Source organism: Myotis yumanensis, unplaced genomic scaffold, assembly GCF_028538775.1.
Source record: "Myotis yumanensis isolate MYYU_CA2020_CCGP unplaced genomic scaffold, mMyoYum1.0.hap1 SCAF_12, whole genome shotgun sequence".
Classification (NCBI taxonomy): domain Eukaryota; kingdom Metazoa; phylum Chordata; class Mammalia; order Chiroptera; family Vespertilionidae; genus Myotis; species Myotis yumanensis.
The window spans coordinates 42,726,011-42,748,127 of NW_027223763.1; the positions used below are offsets into that span (position 1 = coordinate 42,726,011).

Genomic DNA, 22,117 nt, shown 5'->3' on the forward strand with positions numbered 1-22,117 from the left:
GGGGGGGGGGGGGGCGGGGGGGGTGAGGGTATGAGTGGGGGGAGTGGGAGGCAATGGGGGGGATAAGGACACATATGTAAATACCTTAATCAAAGAAAAAAAATTAAAAAATAAAATAAAATAAAAAGTCAGATGTAAAAAAAACAGAAGCAGTTAGTGTGGCAGAATAGAAATTCAAATTAGAATCCGCAATTAAGTAGTAAAGATATTCTGACAACAAAAAATAATATAGAAATGAGTCAATTGCCAGTGAAAAGATTTTCAAATTACCTTTTATTAGGTAATCTTATAATTTCATAACAGCTGTTTAGGTATATGAACATGTATATACAATTTTCTAAACATGAAAAGCAGTAGTTTATTATTTCTTCTGGCATTTATATTACTCAAAACCTTTCTAAAACATTTGTTATAAAAATCAGTAAAATTGTTCACACTTAAAAAAATTTGGGGCATATGTACATAATTATTTTCAAGCTTGCTTTATAAAAAAAGAGTGCAATTTCTATCCATGTGTTCATAGTGACTTTCAAAAGTAGTTTAAAGGGTGTGGGGAAGAAGGTAGCATTGCCTTGTAATACAGCATTAATTAATACTCATAAAAGATCCTTTGTTATCTAAGATGTAGTAAAAATATTTAAAAATTAAAACTCCATTTCTATGAATAAAACATAGAAAGTAAGACTTTATATTCTTAGGCTAACTTGTCACCATAAAAACTGCATTCGTTTTGCAGGTATTACTGACACCCCACATTATTTCTTTAAACATATTACGATATTTGAAATTCAAATGGAAACCCACAGACTTCTTCTCCTCCCAATACATTCACTGAATGCAGATTTAAGTGAGCACATCCCATTTTGATTGTGCCTTTTACTTGTGTGCTTTAAAAATGACTAGAGTATATAGTACATTTGTGTTTTTAACTGGTACCAAAATTAAGATGAGTGATCTATGCAAAATCAGCAGCCTGTACTTCTAGTAACAGTTGTCATATGAAAAAAAAAAAAGCCCTGAGTCAGTATTTTTTGCAAAAGTAATGAAGAAGAGTGCTCTGACGTCATTTTATAACTTATAAAATAGTTAAGACTGTCCAGTATTCATTTGTGTTGTTTTCATTTTGATTGAAGAGGTAATGCTTTTGTTTAGTTAATCCAATTCAGGTTATTTCTTAATATTCAATTTCATTTAAATCCTCAGAATATCCTGATGACTGCGGAGTTATATCTTCCATTTCTGTCAGGAGATAAATAGACAATAATAGTTTCCTCTATTTTTATTGTAGAAAAATACTGAATTTGCATTCTTATCATTTGAGACTGCTGCAAAATCCCCTTTCAATCATTTTTTTATAATTGGGAAAAATACTGTTACCTGCACAGGGTCCTGCTTGGAATTTAACATCATCAATGGCAATATCACTTCTTATTGACATTCCCCGAATGGCCTCAAAAATTATCTGAAAAATAATTAAGTTTGAATTTAGAAATAGAGTCATCCTGATAAAACAAGACTGATCAGGGACAGATCCAAGTTATATGGGTCTAGAGCAGCGGTTCTCAACCTGTGGGTCGTGACTCCTTTGGGGGTCAAACGACCCTTTCACAGGGGTCACCTAAGACCATCGGAAAACACATATATAATTACATATTGCTTTTGTGATTAATCACTATGCTTTAATTATGTTCAATTTGTAACAACAAAATTGGGGGTCACCAAAACATGAGGAACTGTATTAAAGGATCGCGGCATTAGGAAGGTTGAGAACCACTGGTCTAGAGCTTAGACTGTTCTTAGGGCTTAAGGAAGAGAACACAAAATCACAACTTCAAATTTAGGTACAAAAGAGAATACTTATTTCTGATGTAAGGAAATTCACAACAAATTACTGGATCCTTGGAGATTCAGATCCCTTTCTCCTGAGATACCTTTGGGTAATTTCCTAGAAATGCTCACCTTGCAATGCTTCCTGGTGATGACCTGGTTTCCCTTCCCCACCTAGAACATTCTACTCCTAGCACTCAAGGCCTATGAGTGGCTTAGAGATCCATAAATCTGCCTCAATCCTGGTGCTAGGTGGAAGAATTTAATATGACTGATGAGATCCATGTATGAACAGCAAAGCACATTCACCTATATATATAAAAGCCTAAGCGACCTTTAGGACAGAATGACCAGAATGACCAGAATGACTGGAACAACCAGTCGACCAGTCGCTATGGCGCACACTGACCACCAGGGGGCAGATGCTCCATGCAGGAGCTGCCCCCCGGTGGTCAGTGTGCTCCCACAGCCAACCTCCCTCGGCCCCTCCCTCTGGGCCCTGATTTGGGGGGCTGGTAGGCCAACCTCCCAGGGTCCCTCCTCCCCAGCCACCCAACCCCCTGATAGGCCTCGATCGCTGGCCAGGCCAAGTGACCCCACCCATGCACGAATTCATGCATCTGACCTCTAGTTAAATTTATAAAAAAGACAATGTTTCACTTATCATGTTAAATACCATGACATTCAAGAAAGCCCAGGATGAAGAGGGAACCAATTTTATGACTTTAGTTCCTGAGAAGAAAATAACTAATCCAATATTCAAGTTCTAGGGTAAATCAATTACATTATAATCTCTAAGGCAGCCCAACTATGGTTAATAAACCACTGAGCACTCAAGGGAGGCTACGGGTAATAAAAAGTATCCAGAAGACACAGTTTCTCTATTCATTTAATGAGCAAATGACTCCCCAGTGGACTAGTTTATGATTCAAAGTAAATCAAAGCATATAAAGTGGATAATTAATAAACATATGAAATGATCTTGAAATTAATGACTCAAAGAAGCTTTAAAACAAAAAATGTGGCAAAATAACATTAATAGAAATTCTAAGGACACAACCCTAAATGAAGATCCAAATCATTGTCAAGAAGAGTTTTAAAAAATGTCCTAACACATCTATATAGGAGGATATATGAGTGTAGTTAATAAGCATTTTGGTTTTCTGAAAAACAATAAAGCCTGGTTTTTGACCATCAAGCCTACAATATAAAATGTGATAGACAAATTACTTGATGGAATTATATTCTTAACAGTCTGTGGTTGGGCTAAAACACTTGATTTCGTAAAATTTCTTTGAATTTCCTTAATACTTGAGTAATAACTATTTTATAGCATTATGATTCCCCCTTGTATTATGGATATACATCCTATTACTAAATAATTGTGGTTATTTAAGAATAAAATATTTTAAAATATTTTAAAAGATAAAAATATTACTTTTTTCTTTTAAGTATTATTTTTTGAGATGGCTACTAAGTCATGAGGACATAAATACTTATTAAGTTGTTTGAACCCAACTACATAATAAATGGAACTGTTAGGTCTTTCTTTTGGTCGAGGGGCACCAGAAAACAATTAACTGAGACAAAGGGTACCATGAACAAGAACATTTGGGCACCTGGGCTTAGCCGAGTACTGGCACCTAATGATTCCTAGTAAATGTTAGGCAGCCTAATAAACATGAATGATGTACATATTTCAGTGAGCTGAGGATCTGTCGAATACTTTCTTTCACTTGCAGCAAAATATAAGAAACCGAGAGGAAAACACCTGAGAGCAGCCGAGGAAGGAAGGGTAAGCCAAAAATCCAAAGGAAATAAAATCGTTTTGTGTTTTTGATCAATAGCCAAATCAGATTCTGCTTAGCACTTTAATAAATCCCTTAGGAAGGAGTATGATTAAAATTTTGCTACTTGGTAACATTTCTTCTACAGGATAATCTGATGATTGGAATGTCATCAGAGGATACCCATATATTTTCCCTATAGGATGAGTCTCAAATCACAGCAGTACTACAGAATTCTAAAAACCATCCCCACCTGCCTACCCTTACTGATGATGTACACATTTACCAGGTCAGTAATAAGTGGTCAATAAGTATTTATTAAAATGAGCGATTTTGGCCTTGTCCTACAGGAGCTCGGTCTGGCTGCTTGATGTAGCTATTGAGAATACCAGGTCTGTCGTGGTGATATGAATTAGAGATCAGAGAGGTTTAGAGGGAATGTATTTTTTAGAAACAATAATTAATCTTTTACTATTTTGGTACTTTAAAGTTTGTAAAACCCTTTCACATACATAATCTTTTAAAATAATATATATTTTTATTGATTTCAGAGAGGGAAAGCGAGAGGGAGATAGAAACATCAATGATGAGAGAGAATCATTGATCGATTGCCTCTTGCACGCCCCCTACTGGGGATCAAGCCCTTGACTGGAATCGAACCTGCAGTTTGTGGGAAGGCATAAAGCCTTTTGCCTGGAATAAGACTGCTTCCCACTGGCATCCTCGTCACCATTAGCAGGAGTGAACAAAAGACCCCAGAGAGCCTCCACCCTCCCACAGCCTCAGCACTTCTCTGTGATGGCATCTTTCTCATATGTGAAAATAATCCTTGGGGCAATCTGCTATTCTTTACTAAATTCCTAGGCAGTTTTATCCATGCTGAGGTAATGGGCCATCCCTGGATAATGGCACATCTTCCCCCTGTCATTTGTCTTTAGCAGTGCTGCACCCTAGATGGCATTGCCACGGGGCCACCTGAGCTTCTGCAGTTCCTCCCCAGGTAGATCTGTAGAAAAGTTATTGTGGTTGCAGGTGATATAAAATAAAGTCCTTGCTTTTGATACCTCTTCCCAGGAAGATTTAGGCTTAGATCAAGCAGCCTGTGGTTACAGTTGGGAGGTCCAGGTCCAGTTCCAGGAGGGTTATCAGCCAGAAGCAAGGATGAGGAGGAAGCAGGGCTTTCAGCTGAAGGTCACACCTGAGAACCGCTCAGAGCAAGTTCAGGAGCAGTCAGGGGTCTGAAGGTTGTTATCTCCCCAGAGTTTTCTGAAGCTTTAGTGCATGGGGGCAGGTGAATTCAGTGGTATCAGGAGGCCCCTGCTGATCTAGACTAGCCTGGCTACTCAACCTCATCTATTGACATGTAAAAGGCTCATTCCTATCACTGCTCGGATTCCCTTACAATCGGGATCCTCAGGACGAAGGTCTTCTGCTGTACACGAGGAGATCCAGGGAGAGACCCAGGACTTAGCATCAACACTCTCAGTTTCTTCCGCACCCAGGTGGACAGAGACTTAAAAATCTACTCTGGACCATGTACTCTGGTACATGTAGGCTCACAACACAAGTCCTTGTATGTGGGTAAAGAGGAGTGAACGATGCAGCTGCAACAGCTAATGAGATAATAGCATGTTGAGAAGAAAGGGAAACTGTTTTATAGATCTGCAGGACTCATAGAATGTACTTGACACTCATAATATACCAAGACAAAAATAGATACGCTTTCATCGCTGAGCTGCAAAAATCACTTTAGGCACAAATAACCCAAAGCCTAATTTTCCATTCACTGCTTAGATTTAATCAATACAGACTAATTATGTTTACTCTTAAACAAGTACTGCCTTTATCTATGACCCTGAAAGAGAACAAAACATTATCTCTGGTAGCAAGAAATAGAAAGAACATCAGAAGCTTACAGGAATGTTTCCCATTACTGGAGTCTTATCTCTCTTGGCATACCTGGTGCTGCCTCTCACAGCTGTATTCAATCAGCGCTCGGAGCCAGGAAATGCTCTGTTCGCCTCTTCTTCTCCATAAGAGGGACTCTTCACTATCACCTTCTTTTTTCAAATAAACACTCAGCAGGCCAGTCCCTGCTCCATACATGTGGTAGAAAAAGGCCAAGCAGTGTTTTCCAGCGACTCCTCGCAGAGGTCCAGATGAGAGGTGTGCCTTTTGTCCATATACCATATGGGAGGCCTCGATGTACATGTAGTAGCCTTGAGAGCAATGCAAAATCAGGTATTGTTAAAAAGGACAAAGATCATATTCTCTTTCTCTTTTGAGTAGTGTTCCTGGAAACAAATTAGAGTAAATGAATGGCTTGACTATAGTACTGATAACGGATATTATCATTTTGGAGAATATGTATAATCCAAGGAGAATAAATATGCTACAAAATTTAGACCATTGAAATAATTTTTTTTTTCATTTAATAATTTATACTTCAGTTTCATATATGGGAGTTAATTAATATACTAGTATTATACCACTGATATGGTGATTAACATATCAGAATTTAGTCTACTAAGTTCACGGACAATATTGGGAAGCTCCCAGACATTGGTTTAGGGGAGAGAGCACGGATTTTGCAGTCAGGTAGATCTGGGTTCAAGTCTTCACTCTAATATTACCTCTGTGATCCTGGTCTAATGAATTATGCTCTCTGCACCTATATTCATCATTTCCACAAACACAGATCTGAGCAATCCTATAGGCCAGTGGTTGGCAAACCGTGGCTCGTGAACCACATGCGGCTCTTTGGCCCCTTGAGTGTGGCTCTTCCACAAAATACCACGTGCGGGCACGCATGTACAGTGCGATTGAAACTTCGTGGCCCATGTGCAGAAGTCGGTTTTCGGCCTGGGCGAGTCTATTTTGAAGAAGTGGCGTTAGAAGAAGTGGGGGGTGTCGGTCGGTCGGTCGGTTGGGTGATGCGGGCCGCGGGATACGCAGCGCAGGGGAGGTACATTGTTTTGAGGTACGTTCGCTGAGGTCGACCCCTTCCAACTCTCCCATCCACACTCGTCTATCTGAAACAAGTATACAAGACGAGTGTGGATGGGAGAGTTGGAAGGGGTCGACCTCAGAGAACGTACCTCAATCAGATGGAGGACGTTTTTAGCAAAGGCCAGCTTAGGAGTACACTAATTAAGTTAATAACAATGTACCTACCTATATAGTTTAAGTTTAAAAAATTTGGCTCTCAAAAGAAATTTCAATCGTTGTACTGTTGATATTTGGCTCTGTTGACTAATGAGTTTGCCAACCACTGCTATAGGCTATTAAAAGGGCGGGAGACCTGCCCAATTCGGCCTTATAAAATTGTATGTACTGTGTGACACTTTCCCCCAGTAAAGTTATCACATGGAACACTGGACCACTAGAGTACTGAGATGTGGCCTTCATTGCCACCATGATCTGTCATTCCCATAGTCTGCTTTAAAATATTAGGAAAAACACTGTCCACATTTCTGGAGTGCTCACTGATCACATGCTCATTACTAAAACCAATGGTCAATTTGCATCCTTGCCATACTTAGGCCGCCAGTAACACTGACAAAGTAGGTCACGTCTGCCTCCTAGAATTTCTGACCTTGGCTTGCAGGACACTGTACTCTCCTGGTTTTTCTCCCATTTCACTGGTCACTCCTTTGCTAGTTAACCTTTCCTCTCTGACCTGTGACCTGGGGGTGCTCCAAGGCCACATTCTTGAACTTCTCTATTCTCACTCCTTTGATTGCATCTGGTTTCATGGCTTTAAATGTTATATATGTTGTCATTTCTCAAATTTAAACTTCCAAATCCAGACTTGTTTATTCAAACTGCCTGATGGATATCTCCATGTATTATTGTCAAATAGACATCTCAGCTGAAACATGTTCAAAACTAGACTCCTAACAGCTTTACCTTAAAACCTACTCCAGCCTTTCTAGTTGGCCTGGCCCAAACCTGGGCCTCCTCTCACTCTCCACACCCAGGCTGTCAGAGTTCCTGTTGGCTCTGCCTTCAAAATATGCCTAGAATCCAGCCACTGCACTTCAGCAAGGAAAGGCACTGTTATTGTTCTTTTCTTTATGGCTTCCTAACAAAAGCTAGGCTATATGTAAGCAAGTACATGTATACATTATCCTAATAGAAGGGTATATTTAATTTAATTCCATGGAAAATAAGGCCAAAGCATGACATGACCATGGTTTATCATCCAACTATGTTGAAGAGATCCCTTTCTATCCTTTTTTTCCCCTTTCTATTCTATACATAAGTTAGTGACATATGGATTGAAATCCTATCTTAATGCATGTTTAACCTAAAAAACATTTTCTCCAAAAAGTAATTTTTAAGGAAATAATACCTGGCTTTGGGAATCCTAAGTAAAGAACTTTGGCTAAAGATGAAACACTCAATGGGGGTGGGGAGGGGAAGGACCCTTTGAAAGATGCTATCACTGGGGAAATGGAAAGTAGGGACTATTGGGGCCTGAAACAAAGTTTGGTTTTTGTTTTGTTTGTTTGTTTGTTTTCACAATACAAAGGAAGCAATGGATCTATCAAGAGGAGAGATGACCCAAGAAGTATCTTTTGTCTTGTGATAACAATATGAGTCCAGCCACAACTGGTCTGAGGTCTTGGAGGAGGGAGGAAAAGCCCTAATCACCTCTAGGATTATCCAATGAAGTTCTTTCTTTCATGAGTACAATGCCCTGACCACTTAGCCCCAAATGCATGAAGCATTACTTAGGTAATGCGTTCACCTCTGGATCTCGGGTATGTGGCTGAAGCCATTACCTAAGGTTTCCAGTTCCAGCGATCTTTGTGTTTAGTACCATGGCATGTGAAAGGAATTTCCTAAGCTGTCTGATCTGTGTAATTGTGCTGCTTTTGGGGGAGGGGGAACATGCAGGGGAAAGTAAGTACAGTTGCCTTTCCCGGGCATTGACACCAGCCTACTTTTCTTGAGTAATAGTGGTCTTTCCAAAAACCCTTCAGGGATATAGATCCTCTTTTAAGCACATATGTATATTCCATAAGGCAATACTGATTTAGACCGTTCCGGACCAACATCTATACCTACAAATAGCTGTAACATATTTGTCAGCTAATCAGAGTTTGCCCCTCTGATACACAAACCAATTATTTCTCTGAGTCCAAATCTGTTTTTCTTTTTGCCTTGCATGTGACACTTCCTTTCCCCAGAAAAGATCAGAGCTTCATGGAGAGCCAGTCTGCCTCACATGTGCTCGGGAGGCAGAGAAAAGCCGTGTGTTGACAAGCTTTGCCACATTACTACTCCAAATGCTGTCTGTCTCAGCAAACAAAAGCTCTGGATGGAAGCCAGAGAGCCCCAGCGTGGAAACCTCAGACCCGCTCACGTGTTTCTGCACGTGAGGGACTCCAGTCTGTGGAAGGGATTATTAACTGGAGAAAACAAATCACTTTCTTTCTGTGGGTCATTGTTTAACATCCAGAGGGGGTTCCAATGTGTATATTGGGAGATCAGGGTCCCATATGTTCCTTGCCCAGCAATTGTGATGTGGAGACACACAGCACACTCATAATCCGGAACAGCCACACAGCTGTTCCTCCAGCCTGGCAGCCCCTACCCCAGGGCTGGGAAGGAGCCTGGCGGCCTGTGCGAGGCCATGTGGAATGAACAGCTAGCTGCACTCATTAAGCTGGAAGAGGATTCTAAACAACCCGGGAAAAGAGTCATCTTTGGGAAGAACAACAGCTAGATGTGTCTCTAAGATTGCTTTTTATCATACCATTTATTTATTTTACATATTTTTATTGACTTCAGAGAGGAAGGAAGAGGGATAGAGAGATAGAAACATTAATGATGTGAGAGAATCATTGACTGGCTGCTTCCTGCACGCCCCACACTGGGGATCGAGCCTGAAACCCGGCCATGTGCCCTGACCGGGAATTGAACTGTGACCTTCTGGTTCATAGGTCGACGCTCAACCTCTGAGCCACACCGGCTGGGCTTATCAGACCTTTTAAATGACTTTAAAGCTTGTCATAAATGACAAGTTATTGTTTAAAGGGCAAAGTTTCAGTTTGGGAAAATGAAAAAGTCTGCAGGTGTAGCATAGCGGTGATGCCTGTACAACTATGTGCATGGATTTAATGCTACTGAACTATTATACACTAAAAGATAATTAAAATGATAAATTTTATATTATGCATATTTTATTATAATTTTTAAAAAAGCTTGTCATAGAAGCTTCTCTGTGTAAGTAGGATATGACATTATCAGAAACTAGTGAGATAAGTCACTGAAAGATTGAAGGACATTGGAGATTTTGATAATCTGGAACTGGTCAGATGGTTACAGACTAATTGGGTAGCATCATTACAGGCTTACCAAAATTCTTAAAGGACAAGGACTTGAATTAACTGTTAAAAATTCTGCTGTGTAACATAGTAAATATATAGTTCTGGTTTTCTTTTGTCTGACAGCACAATTTTATAAGTAAATGTCATTTGGCATTTAATGTAACCTTTTTATTTCTATCACACGAGAAGGGAGTGTTCATAGAAATGACTTCTACCTTTACTTAGTAGCATGTTTGAAGAGAATTTAATTGCCAGGAATACAGGAGATGTATTGAAGCACTGAACAGTGCCAGAAAAGAAATGGATGGTGTCCTTTTCTCAGGAAATTGTTAAGAGAATGATGAATAGCTGTTTTTCTAGGATGTAGTGGAGGGGAGGAGAAAGGGAGGACTCCACTTTTAATCTATTTACTGGTGAACTCAGTGAGCTAGGAAATGTTACACAGAAATCATTTTCTTACTAACCTGCATAGTTATCTGTCGACTTATGTATTATATTATCTCTTGGTCAGAAAATTTCTGTAAACTCCAGGACAACTAAAGCAATTGTTTAAAAAAAAATTCTGACAGCATGCCATCAAATAAATGTTAATAAAATTGCAATAGCCAAAAAAAAAAAAAACCTGGGAAATTTGTTAAGACTTGTCTTTATGTCTTGTAAAGAAATAGCAACTGTTTCAGAAAACTTGCTGATTCTGCCAGGATAGAGCTACTCAAGTAGATGGTGGCAGGAAATGGAGAGACAGATCTCTCGGAGTCCATCCCACCTCGATGCAAGTCAAGATCCATCTGTCCAAATGCCTTTATTATTTTATTAAAGAAGTAGCCAAATGATGGGGCTAGAATTTTTCTTTTATTTGGTCTTTATTGTTCTACTAGAATGACTTGTCCTACGCGATGACTTACTTAAGCATTGGAAATGTTTCCCAAAGTTTAGTCATACAAACACCATCTTCAAGATATTATTTTTGGGTGTCCTCATACTACCTACACTATTATTCATCTCATAATTTTCTTTAAATAGACTTCGTTTTTATTACTTAAATACATTTATTCAAATAGGAAACTTATTAGCATGAAAACAGAAAATAAGTTATGAATCATGAAATAATGGTTTTGATGTATTGATTATATATTTTTCTTTTTTAAAACATTTTATTGATTGATTGGCTTTGAGAGGGAGAGAGAGAGAGAGAAGGAGATGGAGAAATTTGTTGTTCTACTTATTTTTGCTTACATTGGTTGCTTCTTTTTTGTGCCCTGACTAGGGATCGAACCCATAACTTTGGCATGTTGAGACAACACTCTAATTAACTAAGCTACCCAGCTAGGGCTTCTATATATTTTTCTTGCACATGGATATTACTATCAAATAAAAATAATGTTTATTCACCTACCACTTGCGTTACCCAGTGATAGTTTGGAACACATTAGTTTAGGGTCTTCCAAACTATTAAGTCATCTTACTTGCAGCCATAGGCTGTAGTTTTCTTATTTTTTACAATATATTTTATTGATTTTTTTTACAGAGAGGAAGGGAGAGGGATAGAGAGTTAGAAACATCGATGAGAGAGAAGCATCGATCAGCTGCCTCCTGCACACCCCCTACTGGGGATGTGCCCGCAACCAAGGTACATGCCCTTGACCAGAGTCGAACCTGGGACCCTTCATTCTGCAGGCCGATGCTCTATCCACTGAGCCAAATCGGTTAGGGCTCGTTTTCTATTTATAAAAGCACAAATGACACAGAACAATGAGTCCAAGAAAGTATCCCAGAGATGAACATGCTAGTTTACAAAAGACTTCCAATTATAAAAATAGTAATACCATTCATTTCAATGGAGCTTTTATAGCATCAAGCCTTTTCACAAATATAATCTCAGTTAATCATCAGAGCAGCCCTAAGAGACTAGCAGGACATCCACTGTAATCTGTATTTTACATATGAGGGAACCAAAGCTCAGGAAAGGTATGTGAACAAACCCAGGCTGTGCAGGCAGCAAGGCGCAGAGCCAGCTTGCTCTCCATCCACTGGTCTTTGCGCTAGACCACACCAGGCTACACCTTAGATTTGGAAAGCTTTATGCACCTCCAGTTACTAAGTAGGAAACTCTAGTTTCCTTGGAATTGCTACACATGATCTTATGTTGATTTTGGTAGACACACAGTCAACTGTCATATCTAAATGGTGGCTTTTATGAGTTTCTCTTCTTATTTAAAGGGCCGATAGTTACTGGCCATCTAATGCACTTCCCTGTAAAACAGCTTTGAATGCTTCTCCTCTTTCTATTTTCTTCTTGTGTATGTTTTCCAAGTATAAATTGATAGGCTTTAGGGATGGGGAGTGAAAAGGTAAAATGCAGTCTACAATTATAGGTAATGATCAAGTTAGAATTCTATTCTCAGCAAAAATACCCTTCAAATGTAGAGAAAAAAATAAAGACATTCCCAGACAAACAAAAACTGAGAGAATTCATCATTAGCAGATTTGCACCAAAAAACAAAACAAAAACAAAACAACCCCAGAATCAACACTAAAACAAAAACTAGATGCAGAAGAAAATTCTTTTGCCAGAAGAAAAACATTTTCTACAAAAGAAAATAATTCAAGAGAGAAACATGGAAATGCAGAAAGGAATAAAGACTAATGTAATGGGGGAAATATGTGAATAAATATAAAAGAATACCAACCCAATAATATTTTCTGGGATTTAAAATATAAGACAAATACTATAGAAACTGTTAAAAGAATAAGACTAGTAAAATACTGTATAAAATAATCAGGTGAATAAAGGAGAGATTAGAATACTAGGAAAGTAAATATAAGTCTAAATCAGTGGTTCTCAACCTTCTGGCCCTTTAAATACAGTTCCTCATGTTGTGACCCAACCATAAAATTATTTTCGTTGCTACTATTATGAATCATAATGTAAATATCTGATATGCAGGATGGTCTTAGGCGACCCCTGTGAAAGGGTCGTTCGACCGCCAAAGGAGTCGCGACCCACAGGTTGAGAACCGCCGGTCCAAATGTTTCAGTAATTACACTAAATGTTTATGATCCAAATACTGCAATTAAAATACAAGATTGTGGGACTGGATACAATATAAAACTTAACTATTGCCACATACAAGAGCCATACTAAAAAAAGTTTACAGAACATTTGAAAGGGATAAAGAAACATAAACACTTAGTGACATAGAGCTGGTGAAGCAATGCTAATATCAGGCAATGTAGACTTTAAAATAAGAAGCATGACAGAGATAATGGGACATTTCATAATAATAAAATGGCTTATTCACCAGAATGCATAAAGATTATAAACTTGCATGTGCCTAAAACATAGGTCCAAAAGTATAGGCATGCATGAATTCATGGAACTAAAAGGAGAAATAAATGAATCCACAGTCATAATGGGAAACTAATATACCTCTGAACTGAACAAGATAAAAAAAATCAGTAAAAATTAGGAGCTAGATTCAATCAACATGTATATAGACCACTGCATCCAACAACATCAAAGTATACATGATTTTCTAATATACATGAAACATTTACCTAAATTGACTATATACTGGGCAACAACGTATCTCAACAAACTGCAAAGGACTGAAGTGGTTAAGGGAAGATGGGCTTTCCATCTTTGTTTCAGCTGCTAGGAAGGGTGGAGTCAAACACGCATGTCTCCTCCCCTGTCTGCCAGTTCATTTTCTAACCAACTTCAGTCCTGGCTCCAGTTGAGATCACCATTTTTTAAGAAAACTTTTGTCATTCTCCTTTTAACCTACCTCTGATTAAATTGCCTTCATGTGCATATTTCTGTAAGCCCATTTATCTCCTCTTTGCAGCAAGTTACGTAAACCATGTAAAAAATGGAAAGAACAATTTTATTTTATTTTATTTTTTTTTCCCCGGAGGGGGGCGGGTGCACCCTTCCCGGAGGTAATTGTAATACCGGGTTGATGCTCGGAGTGGACGGAGCAAGCTCCTATTCCAACTCCCAGCTTCAAAAATACATTTAATATATTGTCCTCGGATAGAGGACGTATCAGATATTAAACTGCTAAGAACAGATACTACACTTGATCTTAGCCAAAAGGCTGAGAAGCGATGGAAAGAACAATTTTAAATGCACATGCTGAATGATCTACCCCATGTGTGTTGAATTACGTTTGTAGTACATTCTAGACACAAGACATAAATTTGCACATCAAAGCGCAGTGACTGCCCTAGAATGCTATTCTAGGTTTCCTTGGGAAACAGCACCCTGTGGCGTAACTCACCTACCCCAGTCGTGTGGTCTCCCTTTGGTCCTGTGTAGGAGGTGGGAGTTTCTCCCCTCCTCCTGTGCCAGCTGCTCCGGTTTCTCCTCTCCTGAGTAAATGCACATTCATCTTGTTCGAAGGTACATTCTCCAGGTGGAGGGGGAAGCTTCTCTGCAAGAAAACAGCAGGTGTTGCAACTACGGAGGCACTTTCAGTGAATATGTTGTCCCTGGCTCTCCCATAGGCTAGCCCACTCTCATGTTTGAGTGTGGCCTGGCCATAGGCCATGCAGATGAAGAGGGAGCCCCCCTCACCGCCCCCCACACACTGGCAGCCTACCGCCTGTTGCCTCCAGTTAGAGCAGGGGTACTCAAACTACGGCCCGCGGGCCACATGCAAATACAAATATTGTATTTGTTTCCGTTTTGTTTTTTTACTTCAAAATAAGATATGTGCAGTGTGCATAGGAATTTGTTCATAGTTTTTTTTTAAACTATAGTCCGGCCCTCCAACGGTCTGAGGGACAGTGAACTGGCCCCCTGTTTAAGAAGTTTGAGGACCCCTGAGTTAGAGCCTGAACTCCACCATGGGCCCTGCCATCAGAGGCAGAGAACAGTAGAAATCCATATTCACAACTATTGGGCTACTTTGAGAAAGAAAATTCTTCTGAATTGTGAATTTATTCATGTGAATAAGTTTACAAAGCTCTGAACATTGGAGGTATATTGCCTTTATGGAAATGTGGAAAATAATAAAATGCATAATGCAGGAGCTGTCTTCAAAATCTGGGATGAGTGAAGGGAGTCCCCGGAACAATTCTGAGTTGCTTTGGAGGAGGGGAAGAACGAGAGAGAACTAAATGGACTTCTAGATTCTAGAATCAAGAGGCATCGCTTAATTTGTGTGGAACAGATTGCTACAATTTTTCTGTGCATCAGCATTGATACCTGTAATGTGGGGATGTTAATTATCCACCTCATGGGTTATGAGGATTGAATGAGGTCATGTATGTAAAGCTTTTAGAACATGGGGTTCTCAATACATATTAGCTAAATGAATATTAAAATTTGGTGTTTTGCTACTTGAAGCCTTATTTTCTGTTTCTAAAAACAAGTTTGATGTCTTTAGATGCTAACTTCAATAATTTTAATAATTATCATTAGTAGAATGGTGCCACCTCCCAATTTACTGGGGACTTCCCCTTCTACAGTCAGATTCTTAGCAAATTTCTCTAGTAAATAGGCTGTATTTCATCTCTCTTGCATGATAACTATTTTACTTTGTTTTATTTTGCATTGGTATAAGCTAATGAAGCCTCATTCCCTTCTCTACATCATGCGTGTGGATATTTTTATCTTGTTCTTTGTCTTGTCTTTGCAATGCCCTGCCAAGTCAAGGAACTAAAAACAAATTGTCTTTTTATTAAATAAACATGGAGATTATTCTCCAGTGCCAGATTGCTACCATGTTTTGCCTGTTTGTTAAAGAAATGGATACCCCATGATTTAGGATGCAGTGGTAATTAGCAGATAAAGATCAATGATCTGGGTTGAGGCATCCATCTTTTTCTCATTACACATAATGCTCAACACATAGCCGCCATCTTTATTTTGTCACTATCATCAAGGCTTGGCCCACTGTTCTGCTGTCATTTAATTCACTTTGAAAATATTTATGACATTATCATTTTAAAATTACAGAGTGGGACAAAGGTAGGTTCACAGCTGTGAGTACATGAAACACAGAGTTGATTCTTGTATTATTATTTATTATTTATTGTATTATTCTCGATACAAACAACTGTAGACCCACTTTCCCCCAACCTTGTATATGTTTAGCATCCTATCTGGAAATAGAATAGGATATAGACCACAGTGGCATGAGTAATGGCAAACCATTTATATATGACATTGGAATTACTTCTATTATTTTTTTAAAGTAGAGTGAAGCTCGTAATGTTATATTGTGTATAATGCTAAATTAGTTTGTGTTCTTAAAAAATTTAGTTCTTAAAAAATTTCCTTCATATTGCTTGAAAATCTGCATTCCTGTAAGACAATGATAATACAAATATCACTAGTAAATATAATAGGAGGCATTTGTTTTTAAAGCACTGTTTGTGCCAGGTCCTATGTTAGAGAATTTTGAGGCACTATCCCCAGTATCCAGGTAGGTTTTACTACCTCTCTTAGGAGGGGAAGAACGAGAGAGAACTAAATGGACTTCTAGATTCTAGAATATGGGGGACAAAGTCATTTGGATGAAGTCTCACATTGCATTTGAGTCTTCATTTCTAAATCCCACAGCTCTGTAGAAAGGCACTTCTGGAAAGCAAAGCAAAGGCTGGACTAGCACAGATTAAATGTATGTTGTATGTTCTTAGAGAAATAAGAAATGTCTTGTATAGGCCAGGGAGACAAAGAGAGCTGAAGAGATGGCTGTCTTACCTGGAGACTGGCAGCTTCCCAATTCTATTGCAATGTCATCCAGGGCTACAAGTCCACAGTCCCAAAAACTTTTGCACAGGCTCATGAAAACCACCTGCAATTCATAAAAATGAAACCATGAATTCTGTTAACTAAAAACGAGAAACTCAGCACAACAGGTGCGCAAAGACAAATAGCAGACACCTCTTCACAGTCCATATGAACAACAGACCACAGTGGCATGAGTAATGGCGAACCATTTACGTATGACATTGGAATTACTTCTATTATTTTTTTAAAAGTAGAGCGAAGCTCATAACGTTATATTGTGTATAATGCTAAATTAGTTTGTGTTCTTAAAGAATTGAGAGGGGGAAAACAAGAGATTAACTGTGTGGCAAAGGAAAAACCATCAAGTTTTAAATACTTTCCTCAGATAACCCGCCAAGTGCATGCAGAGTTGATGGTATGCCAAGCATTTTTAAAAACATTTCCAGTACAAACACTATTGATTTTTGGGAAATGACTTTCTGGCACCGTGCTTCATTCATATTGTGAACAAAGTCCCAAGTGATTTGCAATCTGGGGACTTATGTTCCAATTCTCCCCCCCCACCCCCAAAAAAAGATCTATGACCCTAGGATGGTATCGCTAATAAAAGCCCTAAATGCAGTTATTTTATCAGACCAAACATTTTTTACTGTTGCATGTGAAGGAAAAAAAATCTATACCATAAATTATTAAATTCATTCTGCAAGAGAGAGAGAGAAAAAAATCTTAGATTCATTTCCATTAGGCCAATTTTAAAGTCTACTTTTCATATATAGGATGAGCAAAGAGTACTTTTCAAGTCATTTAGATTTCCACTGTACTGTACTTCATGGTTTGCAAAGCTGCTTCGCATGTATAATCTAATGTTTAATTAGCACAAGTTCATTCAATCCACATTCAATCTCTCAAATACAAATCTTAACTCCAATAAAGACAAGGAGATATAACAAAAGCTGAAACCAAAATTATAAATAATGAGAACATTTGATTTTTTGGCTTACAATATTCAGTGTGTTATATATTAAATTCATCTGTGTTATCAGTAGGATCCCTTTGTTGTTTGATGATCAGAGCCATCAGAATATATAATTTATTTAAAAAGAAAATTTTTTAAAGCCACATGACAATTTTCCAGTATGCAAAATATAAAATGTCTTCAGCCAAGCTCTTCAGCATAATTACTAATTGTAAGATGTGTGTAAGTTTACTTGGATTATATTTATATTGCTTTAAATGATAAAAGTATATTAGTTTGGATATGGGATACTATAACTACATAAATTTATAGGGAACAACATAAAAACAAATTTTTAACCTTGTTAATTTTCTCATCTTTAGAGATTCTGGAGAGTCTGCAAATTATCTGAACATGTGAAATATTCTATTTGCAGGATTTGTGCCAGGGAACTTATTAGCACAGCAAAGATCTGTGCCATCAATCCTGAGTGTAGTTATAATGTATTTAGAGTTTTTTTGTTATATGGGAAGGAATACTAATCGTCTCATAATTTATTCAATTACTATGCTGCAGAGAGAAAAGTCTGGCTTTTTATCCTTTTAGAAGCTTTACAAGAATAGTGAAATTTTCACAAGAATAGTGAAAAGTACTTTCGTAAATTGAATCTGTGGGAGGGAAATGATTCATCATTACCTAAGAGTCAAACATTTAGCGTGTAAATGCATTCTAAAATGAAGAAATATTATCATGCTTTCATATGTTTACTACAGCTTTATTTTATAACGACCATAAAACAAAACAAAACAAAAAAAGAAACAATCCAAACATTTCAAAAATAGAAGAAATAAAATGTGCTCCACAATCTAAGAAACAGGTAGTTGTTAGCTCTGATAGTTTGTAAATATTATTTAGTAATGCAGAAATATATTCCTCTCATCATGTTAAGTGAAAAAGCTCGTTACAGGAAATAATAAAAAGCTCATCTAAAAATACATAGAAAAAAACCTTGAAAGCTGATCAAATTCATAACAATTATGTTAGGCTCGTGAATTTAGGAGGCGTAAACAGAATTTCCCCTTATTTTCTAAACATTCTATAATTTTGTTATAATTCTTTTAAATAGAAAAAGGAATCAGGATATCTATAATTAAGATGTGGAATAATGAGTTCGTGTGTCCTAGATTGGCATTGTTTATTATGATAGTCGCTAGGACTAAGTAAAATTAAAAATGCATTTCTTCAGTCACACTAGCCACATGCCAAGTGCTCCATAGCCACAGAGCACGAGTGGCCAACTGAATTGGACACAGCGGACACCTAACACTTCCTCACTGCAGGAAGTCCCATTGGAGAGAACTTCCTGGCTCCTTTTGGGCATTCCAAACAATCTGTCATCTGCCACAGCGGGTTAAGTGAAATGCTAAAGATGTTCTGGAACTCTACTGGGTTGTTCTTAGAACTCTTTCCACACAAAGACTACTAGCCATACCACATGCTGTTCTGTCTGATAAAAGGTCCACAGTCAGCCAGCTAAGGATTACATTCAAACTATGGTCTCAAACCCCAAATCTGTTAGGCAGTTTCCATCAGCATCCCAACACACACAAAAGACACATGACAAGATCAGCTTGTTTGGTTTAACACATTGGACTTTCCACCTGCTATTAATAATGCTGATAATGTCAGCTTCTATTCTTGAGCCACCATCTTACATTGTGAGGGCTACTTGAGGTGGAGAGGTTATTCTAGGTAATTCGTGATATAGCAAGCTGATGGTGGGGTCTGGTTGTCACAGGACGAAGGGAAAGCCAAACATTTTGGTCTGTTCTTAAGAATTCTGTCTCTGGGTCCAGTTAAGAATGTGACAAGAATGGAATTGGCCACAGTTTAAATTCTTGAGGAATCAACCTCTTTTTATTTTTAGATCTTTTTAAAAAAGAGTGTTTATTTCATTTTAGTATTTCAAAGCAAGTGGGATATTTCTAAAGACTAGGGGAAAAACCCGAGGCAACTTGAGTGCATATTAATATCTATTTGAGAGGGGAGATGAAGAGGAATGAAGGAAAGTGATCTCTTGTAGATAGGTGTTTCTGATTTTATGCAAATCTCTTAAAAGTTAGAGGCAAATTAGATTTGTGTAAATCAATTTGTTTTAGTGTACTAAAGGTTCCAGTTTTTGGCACTGGTGATACTTTAACATTTTTGTTCGATAGAGAACATTCATTGTTGAGGAATCTTACCTAGACTAGCTTTGGAAACAGGCAATGAATGGAGAGCTACAGAAACATATCTGCATGTACTTTTAAATATAGTCAAGTAAGGATCAACACTATTATTTAACTTACTTTTTAAGCAGACATTGTACATGCTCATTTATCTACAGTAAGGTGTTCTAATCTCAGCACTTTTGCAGGTTCAGATAATTCTTTGTTGTAGGGGATTCCCTTATGCATTGTAGAATGTTAAGCAGCAACCCTGGTCTCTGTTTGGTTATCACATTGGGTTTTCCCCCTGCTATTCATAATGCTAATAATGTCAGCTCCTATTCTTGTGCAGCCATGTTACATTGTGGGGGCTACTTGAAGTGGAGAGGTTAATTTGGGGTAGTTTTTGACATAGTAAGCTGATACCAATATTGCTAGATGCCAGTATTACCCCCAAGTCATGACAATCAAAAATGTCTCCAGACTTTGGCAAATACCCTTGGGGTGGGGACAAAATCTCCTCTGGTCCAGGGTGGTAGAAACTGCTGTGTGGATTATAAAACCCATTTACCAAATTCCTATTCTGTGTCCTCCCTGTGCTGGCACTTTCAGATCTGTTCCCTCATTATCTGATTCACTGTTATTTTCAACCTATTTCTTCTCCCAGGTCAGAACAGAAGAGTTGTTTTCTACTTTAAAAGTGGACTAGATTGAGTTGGTTTTCTCTCCTGCACATCACTGGGGAATGGTTCGAATAAGGAATGAAATATCTCCAAGCCTTGGAAACAAAAGTCAAAGGAGTGTAAAAGCAAGGGAGATGTACTAACACTCGAACTGAATCATCATCCCCGAGATTAGCAGGGCTTTACTGCTCCAATTTCCTGTTCACAAAACTGCACATTGTCCAAGGGCAATGGAATTTCTTCTTTGTTTTCATCCATCTTTCTTTTGAAAAAGAATGATCTACTCCTTCAAAACAACATAATCCTAAAAAGTAACTGAGCAAAGTCTTTAACTATTTCCTAAAGTTTTCTGAAGTGTGGGAGAAGCAGTCGGGTGGAGAGAGGGTCTGTACAGAAACCCAACCACAAGATTGTGTTAGGCAGAGGGGCTAGACTGCCCCCAGATCAGTAAAAGTCCATAAAAGTTCCCGCTTAAAGCACCTAGGAAAGAAACAGATATGTCAGGAGCTTATTTTCCCAACTAAGTCAGATTGGATTTTTAAAAGTATTAGGGTTACTGATCTTAATTTTATGAAGTCTTATAGTTCAAGGACTACCCAACACAATGAATAGGGTTTTGTTAAGGGAGGGAGAAAAATCAAGCTTTGCAGGGAGATGTGAAATATACAAACCACAAACCTTTGTTGTGCAGTGAAAAAGGATTGTCTGTATTGAAGAATTAAACACAGGCTATAGTAACTGATTTTTCACTATATTTCCCTCTCCCCTCCCCCACAGTCTTTATAGTCGTTTCCATGGTCTGCTGGATAGACATAGTTGGCCAGGTTGTCCGGTTAGTCCACCATCTACTTTACCAACTGAATAGCCCCAGTTAGGCCTATAATTAGCATGTGAATGATAGCTTCCAGAAATGACCTTCTATCTTCACATAGGAGCATTTCAACCCTATGCCAACAATACCGTAAATTACCCATGTTCACAAAACAAACCTAGCTAGGCGTTTATTATAAGTGGCGGACCTCAACAATTTACCAGAGAGTTGATTCTGGGTTAAGTTTAACTTTTTCTCTGATGAGGTTAAAATCCTTTGGAATCCCTTGCACAGATAAATTTGGATATGGCAACTACAGAGTAGATGGAATAATTATTCACAAAATGACTATAATCTAGTCAGTGAAATCCCAGAGCTTTTCATAAAGATGCTATTGACACAATTGTAGGATATGCTATATAATGAAATTGCATTCACTCAACTATTTGACAATAAGTTGTAATAAAATTTAAAAAATACAAAAACACAAAGCAAAACAAAACAAAAATTCAAATGTTAAGACACTTGACTAATTTTCACAAATCCCCAAAGACAGGGTGAGTGTAGCTGTATCTAGAAAAATGAGTATGAAACGTTAGCATTTTTAGAACCTTAGCCAAGTAGTTGCTAAGTTGTAATAGCATGCCTCCTGTAGATACTATATTTAGTCTTCAGAACCCACAAAAGGCAGCATGACATGTGTTTTCAAATGTCTTTAGCTGACCAACACTTTTTTTTCTTCTATGACCCATCTGTTTTGTTTTTTC

General features: G+C 38.1%; 1 protein-coding gene and 1 non-coding gene across 4 annotated transcripts in view; both read right to left on the bottom strand.

Moving 5' to 3' along the window:
- Positions 1–306: 306 nt before the first annotated feature.
- The window catches only part of MAMDC2 (MAM domain containing 2), a 168,485-nt gene continuing 146,674 nt past the window's right edge, over positions 307–22,117 (bottom strand). For 2 of the 3 annotated variants that reach the window (XM_070431522.1, XM_070431521.1), the window contains 5 exons: positions 16,665–16,758; positions 14,236–14,388; positions 5,574–5,833; positions 1,378–1,462; positions 307–1,239 (listed from right to left, as the gene is read on the bottom strand). In XM_070431522.1, the coding sequence (XP_070287623.1) occupies positions 1,175–1,239; positions 1,378–1,462; positions 5,574–5,833; positions 14,236–14,388; positions 16,665–16,758 (657 nt within the window). In that variant the 3' untranslated portion in view covers positions 307–1,174. Of the gene's footprint in view, positions 1,240–1,377; positions 1,463–5,573; positions 5,834–14,235; positions 14,389–16,664; positions 16,759–22,117 lie in introns of those variants that run through there. The other variant, XM_070431523.1, reaches the window with a different exon arrangement.
- Positions 13,873–14,064, bottom strand: LOC139021358 (U2 spliceosomal RNA). The gene has a single exon (XR_011473472.1). It is a non-coding gene; the product is annotated as a U2 spliceosomal RNA (small nuclear RNA).